General features: G+C 39.5%; 2 protein-coding genes across 2 annotated transcripts; one reads left to right on the top strand and one right to left on the bottom strand.

The window, feature by feature from the left end:
• Positions 1 to 325: 325 nt before the first annotated feature.
• On the bottom strand, positions 326 to 3,537 carry lsm11 (LSM11, U7 small nuclear RNA associated). The gene is made up of 4 exons (XM_088009722.1): positions 3,015 to 3,537; positions 1,950 to 2,089; positions 1,775 to 1,858; positions 326 to 733 (listed from the first exon to the last, which is right to left on the bottom strand). The coding sequence occupies exons 1-4, from the start codon at positions 3,448 to 3,450 to the stop codon at positions 518 to 520; spliced, it is 876 nt and encodes a 291-aa protein (XP_087865848.1). The 5' UTR covers positions 3,451 to 3,537; the 3' UTR covers positions 326 to 517.
• Positions 3,538 to 3,743: 206 nt separating this feature from the next.
• On the top strand, positions 3,744 to 9,414 carry thg1l (tRNA-histidine guanylyltransferase 1-like). The gene is made up of 7 exons (XM_014979678.2): positions 3,744 to 4,221; positions 4,535 to 4,726; positions 4,805 to 4,981; positions 5,067 to 5,236; positions 5,310 to 5,398; positions 6,823 to 6,930; positions 9,049 to 9,414. Exons 2-7 carry the CDS (start codon positions 4,542 to 4,544, stop codon positions 9,205 to 9,207), a joined length of 888 nt encoding a protein of 295 aa, XP_014835164.2. The 5' UTR covers positions 3,744 to 4,221; positions 4,535 to 4,541; the 3' UTR covers positions 9,208 to 9,414.
• Positions 9,415 to 9,469: the final 55 nt, after the last annotated feature.

The raw sequence follows: 9,469 nt of genomic DNA, 5'->3' as shown, positions 1-9,469 counted from the left end.
CGAGATGCAGTAAATTGTGCTTTTATGGGTAATGTGCCCATTAAAGAGTAAAAAGCAATCTGAGACGTCAAGACAAATGACAGCTTTTGAGTGCCATCTGCAATCTCGAGCTTCGCAAACTCAATTATTCATAATGCATTTATGAAGTCCGCTGAGACTGCGCTGTCATTCCTGTTCAAACTAACGGGAAAAGCAACATAAAGGGACAAGCAGCCTACCAGATGACAATAGCTTCACCGGCGGCTCTGGTGTGTTTATGCTGCCACCTGCTGGGTAAAAACCATAACACAGACCACACGCAAAAAAACCAGAAACAAACTTCAGCCAGAATTCAGGAGCTTTTTATTTCTCAATAAAATGGTCATTTCTCTGGCTCATCATATCAATATGATATAACAGCGTGTGCTCGATATTACAGTGTCTCACAACATCGAACGTGCGCTCGGTACAACCCAACACGGTTGTTCTCTGATCAGCTGTTCTCTGATCATGTCAAGTCACGGACATCAAAAAGAAATCAGAGAGGCTGTGGGTTTACCAGAATCACGTTTTCACCGCGGATGAAAAGCTGGCTAATGTGGCGCGTGTGCACCTTCCCGTACTTCTTCTTCTTCTGCTGGGCCGCTGGATCCCGGGCCTTCACCGAGACGACGCCTTTATCTCGTTTGCTTCCGACGTCCTCTGACGGCTCGCCGCCCTCCAGGGTTTCCTGGAGACTTAGCTTCTCAAAGAGCTGGATGAAGATTTTGGTGGCATTAATGCTCGACAATAAAAACAAGACGTTAACAAAAAACGTCTAGAAAGGTTTTATGAAATCAAACTCGCACATTAAGCACTTTCTTTATCAGGTCTTTTTTTACACTTTCTAAATAAAAACCCTGTTTATAGTCACTGCTGGGTGTAATTATGATAATTTGCAGGGTTCAAATGACTCGTCACTGTAGGGGGAACACCTACACGATTCGACTGCATGCAAATATTCACCCGATCTGAAAGATTAGTGCCTGTTTATCAATATTTGATTTTTTTTTTTCTTTGACTAAACAGAAGCAAACCCTAGCTTCTCAGCTGATATTTTTTAGGAGCTGCTCAGAGGAGATGTGCACATACTTTGTGTTATTATCCAACATTTTCCTTTTAAAGATGATTTTGATTTGTCAGATTATTTTTTTCTTAGAAAGTATACACCTGCATCAAGCTCCTGCCCTATTGGTGCAAAGTTGTATCTATTTTTAACTGTGTTCTAGGGCCGCACAAAATCGTCGCAAGGGCCACAAATGGCCCACGAGCCGCCCTTTGGACACCCCTGCCTTGAAAAATTACAGATGTGTAAGACTTAGGGGAGAATGGGGGGGGGGGGGCGGCATTATGGCTTAAAAATAAAATCCCAGATTTTTTTTTTCTTAAACCAAATCTGATTTATGATTTGGTTATACTGATTATACTTTCTCTTTTTTTTTTCCTTAAAAAAGTTACTAATCACAGAAAATATCTTAACGAACTGGCTTTAATTTCAGTCAATCACTCTGTGAGTTGACTTGAATTAAAAGTCAGTAAGGAAAAAAAAAGAAGAAGCTGTAAAACAAGATGGTGGTTCTTCGGTAACATCTGAACTATGGAAACCCAGGGGCTGCACTGATGGAAAAGTGGGACGTTTTATTTTCTCCAAAATAAACCGTCCAGCAGCTGAACACCCTCAAAATGTGCGTCGCTTTGACAGAACCTTTGCCAGCATTATTTCAGTTAGGAGAAAAAAAAAACATCAAGTGGATACCCGTGAAACGGTGAGGGCCTTCTCGTGGTACAACGCCTCTCCAAGTAGAGGCTCTCTGTACGTCTCATCGACATCCACCATGGCCTGACAAACACACACAGCACCCGGCGATGAACAAACATATAGTGCAAAGACATGCAGCGTACAGCGAACAGACTTTTAGGCGTCTTCTCACCATGTTCCAGAACTTGTCGAAGACGACGACGAAGCCAGAGCACACGCCCCTCAGGCCTTTAAAGGTCCTGATGTGAACTCGGACTCTGATCCTCTCCTGTACGCAGCGGTGCAGCTCCCCCAGAGGACTGCCCTGACACACTGAAGACACGTGAGCAGGAGGTTACGCAGCCGACTCATAAATCATGCAAAGAATTCAGGTGAAGCGCAGAAACATCTCTCCTCGAGTAAGCTGAGAGATTCACGTTTCCATTTTTTATTTACTGCTAATAGTGACGCACGACATGTTGGCATTGACATTGGCTGATGCTAGTCATTTTTTAACATGTTGGTTCTAGTACAATAACAAAACTGGGGTGGTATTAACACCCGATAATGATTTTCATCTTGCTGCTGTTTGTGTTTATGGAGGAGACGTGATTGGTCATTTGGTGCTTATTTGGTCATGTGACAGTGATGGTAATGCAGCACAAGGTTATGGGAGTGTTTAAACTGAAGCAGAAAAGCAATATCAGCAAAATGGTCATTTTACACCATCTTAAAAGTAGGAAAATAAATATCGGTTATTGGCCATATTAGTGATATTAATATCAGGATCTGCCTAAGTTTTCATATCAGTGCGTCCATAACTGTTAATATCCAGAATTAAACTATATTCAGCAAATATAGTAGGGGTAGTGACAAATCCGTCACGTTTTAATCATGCACTTCACAAAACCGACTAAGTTTGAGATATTTTACTGAGAAGAAGGGCCAAACAGTATCTACATTTGTGTAGTTGGTGGAGAAATAAATATCTTTAGAGCTGGAATTGCTAAGAAAGAGCTTATGCAACCATTGACCTGAAGAAAAGCGCACTCCACACTTTTCAGAGTTTTGGATGAAACAATGTTGCGAATTAATTTCTAACTACGTGTTCAAAATAGGAAAAAAAACACAGCCAACCAAACATAGTGGTTGTGATAAGCTGTTAAAAAGCTAAAGACGTGTCGTGCCTTGTTTGCAAGGCACTTGAACGCATCCTGGTTTTGCTGTTATGTAGCAGCAGTGTGACGGCTGAACCTACAGGGCATCCTCGTCAGGACATTTTTCAGCGGTTTCTGCCTCCTTCTCGTCCGCGGCGCCGCGCCGCCGCTGCTGTCCCCTTCCTCTGACACCGGGTTGTTGACCATCAGCTTCTTCAGCCTCTCGATGCGCTCCGGGTCTGCCACCCCCTTCATCGCTTTCCGCTGTCTTTTCTCCACATTCTCTGGCTTTGCTCGGCCCCGGCCGCCCTTCAAGAAGCTCTCGTACTCCGCCACATTGTTGAAGCACTTGATGTTGGGGAAGGGAAGCGGCGGCGCTGCTGGGGAGTACAGGGCCAGCAGCGGGTCAAACTTCTCAGAGCAGACATTTAATTCATTTGCCTCATCATCTCCTGTGTCTGCCTCCGGTACCAGCTCCGGTCCTGACGCAGAGTGTTTACTGTCCGGCCTTGCACTTTTTCTTTCCCTCTCCTCCATGTTTGAAACAAGCGGAACGCCATGAAGCGAGGAATCCTGGGAAAGTTGTCGCTGTCCTGAGTTTATCCTTTTCTGTACACTTCAATATTTCCATTGCCTCCCTAAAGACGCCATAATGCGTATTTCCCCCTCAATATTATGTTTTTTATTGAGCCCAGTTTTATCTCCCAAGAGTCAAGTACCAATAAAAAGAAAAAAAGATTTTTAATTGGACTACAAATCCCATAGCTCTTCAATACACGTGATTATCAGTGGCTGTGTTTCTTGACATGGGTAGAAATGAAGATAAAGCGGCGTGGGAGGAGTTATTTTTGCCTGGATAAAATGTTTATAATAAAATATTTTTCATCCTTGAAATGATATCAAAAATATTGTAACTCTCGTACAAAATAACTTATTATTTCAGCGTGAAGTGAGTGGCATAAATTGTGTGAAAAGTTCCTCTTCTCGGCGCAGCGTTTGCTGTAGCGGTTGACAAATGGTGTGCACCCACTTGCGCTTTCGAAAGTTCAACACGGGAAACATAACGTACTTTTGGCTAACTTCATTGCCATTCGCATTATATTAATCCGTTCAGGTCGCCGCCAGATAAAGGCTACGTTATATGTTATAAGAAAATATGTCGTTATATGTCTCCAAAAAAACAGCAAATATCGTTTTGGGCTTGATTAAAAACCAAAAGTTGTTCAACTCGGAACCTTTGTGAGGGCAGTTCTGGAGGTGGTACTGGGACTACGGCATATTTGGTCGACGGACTGTACACAAAGCAACGTGAGTTATCACGGGATCAGTATTTTAGTATATCTGTTATTAAATAGGTATCAAATCAATTTGGTTGGGTGTCAGGAAACTTAAATTATCACGTCAGTTGTGTCATTAGCTTATCTGTTTGTTTAATTGTCGCATAAACGATTAGCTAAGTTGCTGCCTGCTCTAATGCCATTCATAATATGAGTCTGTTTCGCAGTTTTGTTACAGTAAATTTAACCAAATTAGTCTATTTATAACAAATAGATTTGTTGTCATGTCAGAATCCTTAAATAATAGTTACATGTGGTCTGTGGTGTGTTTTCCCCTCCGGCAGTCTCTGGATGCTGATAGAAACACTTGCTTCAGCAGGAAGGTCCTGTTTCGCCGCAGCATCTCTGCGTCCGTTTTCCAGGTCCAGCGCTATGGCCAAAAGCAAGTTTGAGTACGTCCGCAGCTTTGAAACGGACGACACCTGCCTCAGAAACTGCTACATTGTCGTACGACTGGATGGTCGCAACTTCCACAAGTTAGTTTTCTTCCGTCATCTCACGCTAATGTCTGGAATGTGTTTTTGACTGTTCTGTCACATTACAATCTGTTTCAGGTTTGCAGAGCAGCACCAGTTCGCCAAGCCCAACGATGACAGGGCTCTGGGGCTGATGAGCAGGAGCGCCCGCTCTGTCATGGAGGAACTGGAGGACATTACCATCGCCTATGGTCAAAGTGATGAGTTCAGCTTTGTTTTTAAGAGAACCACTACCTGGTTCAAAAGACGAGCCAGGTACACTTCACTTTCATTGACATGCCTGTAAAAATCTCCACATCACGACGTTTCTCACTTTCTTCCCACCGTGCTTGTTTTGCAGTAAACTCATGACTCATGTGGCCTCCCAGTTTTCCTCTTCTTATGTGTTTTACTGGAAGGAGTTTTTTGGAGAACAGCCCCTCCTGTACCCACCTGGCTTTGACGGGCGGGTGGTTTTGTATCCCACCAACCATAACCTCAGGGACTACCTCAGCTGGAGGCAAGCAGACTGTAAGTGCATCCTTGTGTGTTTCAGTGGATAAATCTACAGGATACATATTTATATATGTTTCTTATATTCTAGGTCATATAAATAACTTGTATAACACCGTATTTTGGACATTGATTCAAAAAGGAGGACTCACTACAACACAGGCTGAAGATCGATTAAAGGTAAGAGCAAAACAAAGCAGATGGCTCATTTTCTCTGTATAGAGGAAATTGTATGAATTTTCAGACAGAAATAACAATATTTAGTACATTAAGCATACATGTAGTTTATAACCAGTTATAAATGTATTAATTCCATTGTCATGGTGTGTCTAGTTGCCAGATATGGCAAGTTATGCTTCTTTTGGAATGTCTCTAAGCCTATAAGGAGGGAGGCATTTATGTTCAAAATGGATCACAATATGTTAAAATACTTTGGGTTTATCATCCCTTCATTAACATAAAAGTCAATCCAAATGAAAGAATTATTGAGGTTTTTTCATTATATTTTTTTAAATAAATTTTTAAAATTTTTTTTCTGTTTTTAATCAACCACCTGTGAATTTTAATTCCCCTTAACTCTTTTTATTTGTACTTTGTCCTTTTACAGCTACAAACATCAGTGCAATTTATCAAAATGTTGCATCACAGAGCAACACAAAGTAGTGCGTAAATGTAAAGTGGAAATAAAACGATGCGCTATTTTCAAATCTTTCACAGTTTAACATCTGAATAGTGTGGCGTATGTTTATATTCGGCCTCCTTGAGTCGACACTGTTGGAGAGTGTTGCAATTATAGCTGGGAGTCTTTTAAAGTATGAACTTATCATCTTTAATTATATAAAGACTGGATCTTTTTTGGCCGGTTCTGTGTAAAATATCTCATGTTCCACTTTCAAGTCTTTCCACTTAAATTGGATTTAGGTCAGGGATAGTTCTATGTGCTTTTCTTTTTTTTATGTTTTGTTTTATAATCAGCTGGATTGGCATCGTCTTGTTTAAATTATTTTGTAATTTTTTTAATTGATGAAAAAAATTGTCTGCAGCTTTTGGAATGCATCCTCTAAGGCAGCTCCAAACTTTTTTTTATTATTATTATTTGGTTTCTTTTACAGAGAATGTTTCTATTTTAAGCCACAACTTTACTGCCTGAACTGTTTGACATTTTGTTATAACATTTGGCTAAGTAGTGGAAAGCGCAGTATGTTTTAGATGTCAACAGACTCTCCATAGCTTATTAATTGACACAAATAGACTTTAATGGCTGCAGCTGCCTGGGACTGATGCAGCTGTTCTTTATAACTTATTTCATTTTCCAGTCCAGACTGGGAGTCAACCAGAGAACAACATCTAGAAACCTCATTATTTATAAAAAAAAAAAAAAAACCTCTCCTCACGCCCATTGTCTGCATATAAATCACTTTTAATATGTTGAAATATCTTCTAGAGTAATTGAAACACCCTGACACAATGCAACCAGCAGGTGGTGCCAGCCAGTAATGTGAACACCCATTCTTGCTTCTTGTGTATGAGTATTTTTTATTAAGAAGTAGCTGAACTCAATTTAATATATCTGTATTTTTTTGTATTTTTTTTTTTTTAAACAGGGAACATTAGCTTCAGATAAAAACGAGATTTTGTTCTCAGAATTCGACACCAACTATAACAACGAATCGGCCGTCCACCGGAAAGGCACCACCCTCATTTGGGAAAAGGTGAGATACTCCGGAGTGATTAAGTCTGCGCAGTTTCTGCAAATCTCTGTGGAGGATATTCCGAGCATGTGCCCAACCAGCTCAGTTTGATATGAACTGCAAGCTGCTTTGTGACTCGGATCTTAACAGTTTCTCTATTTTCAGATCCTTTATCTGTCTCTTTCTACCGAATGCTAAAGCTGAACATTTATTTTCATTTCCTCTCTGTCCCAGTCGTTTCTTTGATTCAGAAGTGACACAGTGTTTTTATTTATTTTTAAGTAATGGCTTAGCCGGACTCTCACTTATTCAGATTTTTAAGCAATGTAGCTAACGTTGTGATGTGCAGGTGTGTTTCATGTTCATTCTGCTAGGAAAACAAAAATTATGTGTTATGTATTGATTTAAGAAATTGTTTAAAAATATATTTACTTTGGATAATCCATGTTTATTGTTATTTTTTCTATGTTAAAACTGCTAACACTAGCTTAGCAATATGACTCTGTGACCAGATTAACTCTGCTGTGTCACTCTTTACAGCTCTGAGGTTTATGAAGTGGTTAAAGAGGAAGTCGGTTAATATTATGCTTACATTTAGTTGAATAGATAAAATGAAGACTCAGTGCAATACGTCTGTATGCAGAATTGTGCAAACATCACAGGTTTATCCCTATAGTACCTATAGTTTTTTTAACTATAGAATTTTTTACATGACTCTACATGACTTATAAAGTTATGTAGAGATATATTTCCTGATTCATTCTCGGATTATTCACTTCTCTTTCTGTCATGTGCAGCTGCAGAATCAATTTTTGTCTCATGTTTATTTGGTTGTCAGGAAACTGACATCAGTCCTTAAAAATTATTCAGAATTTTATTTTCAGGCTACTAACCACTTCCACTTCAGCCACTCAGTTTTCATAATTAGCTTATATGGTCACGTACTAGTTGAGGGTTTATGCATGCTAAGCATAAAGACATTAGAGTTTTTTTTTTCACAGGTCTGTGCATTTGAACACAGTCTGGACCAAATGAGTATTCTCCCCATATCTTAAACAGATTGGTCTCTATAAATATGACCTTTTTAGAAGTAAGAAAATATTCGTGTTAACGCTGAAATATTCTGTTTGTGATGTTGTTTGTTTATTTGATGCAACAAAAAAAAAAGAATCTTGTTTCTGTGAATGTATTTTGAAATGTTATCACAGGCAAGCTTATTTCATTGATGAACTGTAGTTCTTTAAATATAAATTCATAATAAGAACAAGTTTCACTAAATAGACTGTTTTTTAAACAATGCTTACAAGTTCAGCTTCAGTTTATTTATAAAGTGCTTTAAATATAGCATCAGGATAAACAAAGTACTGTACAAAAAGATGAAATAAATCAGAAAGACTAAAATATTAGAACATTGTAAATTGTTATTATTAAAAAAGCAAGACAAAGTGGATTATACTGTTAAAATTCTCTGAATAAAGATGAGTTTTTAATTGTTAATAGCTACTGCATTTCTAAATTTGGTTTCTTGCTCTGATTCTGAAATTTCTCAGTTTTTGCCTTCCTGGCTCTGAAGCAGGTCGAATACTGAAAAACTGGTCTGTAACTCATTAGTAATAACAAACAGCAGGGCTTCCGACACAGTTTTTCGTCTAAGTTCAGTGAAACTCAGAAGTTATGGAAATATGCTTATGTGGAATAATCACATTGATTGGAATATTTGTCATCACTTGGAGTCAAAGCTACTTCCTCCATCTTTCCTTTCAATTTTTGTTATCTTAGAAGTCATATGCAGCCAAAAAAAGATGAAAAATATTGATAAATATTGAAAATATTCCATCTCCAGTCCACAGTCTAAAAGATCTGCTTGTGTGTCCAACTGTTTGTTCCTCATCCTTCCTTCCTTGACCTTGAACCTTTGTACTTTTACTTTAAAGTTGACTAAATAAAGACCGAGAAGTCTGGAATGTTGACATTTTTAGAGAGCAAAACTGACTTAACGGGTACATTTTACCATAACGAAGACACACGAACTCAAACCTGTTGCAGATGGAAAACAGGACTCAGCATAAGCAGCATAAGAAATATAAAAGTAAAGGCCCCGATTGTCTCTAACGTCTGTCTCATTTCTCTGCCGTGTAGCGGAACGAGACGGTTAGCAAGCGCATAAAGCGACCGAATGAGGAGGAGCAGCAGGTTCCTGTCACACGGAGCAGGAGGAAGGTGGAGGCCTACTACTGCGACATTATCGGGGACCAGTTCTGGGAGGAACACCCGGACGTTCTCGAAGACGACACCTGACAACAGCAACTCTCCTCGGAAAAACAACTCTGAGCTGCGTGTTTAAAGCCGGCTCTCACAGACAGAGACTAAAGAAGCACAACCGCAGCTTTTCTTGAAACCAAACTATGCTTTTTTTATCGTTCACAGTACAGTTGTTCTCCCAAAAGCTGATTTGTGTTTCTACTTTTCATCTATTAAATCACGTGCAAAATGATCCGTCAAAAAGTCTAATTATACTCACGTTAATTTCTTCCCATCACCACCAGCGGGTACCGAGGAC

Source organism: Poecilia mexicana, unplaced genomic scaffold, assembly GCF_051168715.1.
Source record: "Poecilia mexicana isolate PSO_F unplaced genomic scaffold, ASM5116871v1 scaffold_10, whole genome shotgun sequence".
Classification (NCBI taxonomy): Eukaryota; Metazoa; Chordata; class Actinopteri; order Cyprinodontiformes; family Poeciliidae; genus Poecilia; species Poecilia mexicana.
Note: the sequence above shows the minus strand (reverse complement) of the source record. Positions and strands in the feature narration are given on the sequence as shown.

Bases quoted from the DNA above. Each gene is read 5' to 3' on its own strand.
- lsm11 (XM_088009722.1), bottom strand. From the start codon at position 3,450: ATGGAGGAGAGGGAAAGAAAAAGTGCAAGGCCGGACAGTAAACACTCT. The intron at 2,090-3,014 runs GTAGGTTCAGCC...ACGTGTCTTCAG, and splicing joins TGTCCTGACGAGGATGCCCT to TGTGTCAGGGCAGTCCTCTG. The intron at 1,859-1,949 runs GTGAGAAGACGC...TGTGTTTGTCAG, and splicing joins TCGACAAGTTCTGGAACATG to GCCATGGTGGATGTCGATGA.
- thg1l (XM_014979678.2), top strand. From the start codon at position 4,542: ATGCTGATAGAAACACTTGCTTCAGCAGGAAGGTCCTGTTTCGCCGCA. The intron at 4,982-5,066 runs GTACACTTCACT...CTTGTTTTGCAG, and splicing joins TGGTTCAAAAGACGAGCCAG to TAAACTCATGACTCATGTGG. The intron at 6,931-9,048 runs GTGAGATACTCC...TCTGCCGTGTAG, and splicing joins CCACCCTCATTTGGGAAAAG to CGGAACGAGACGGTTAGCAA.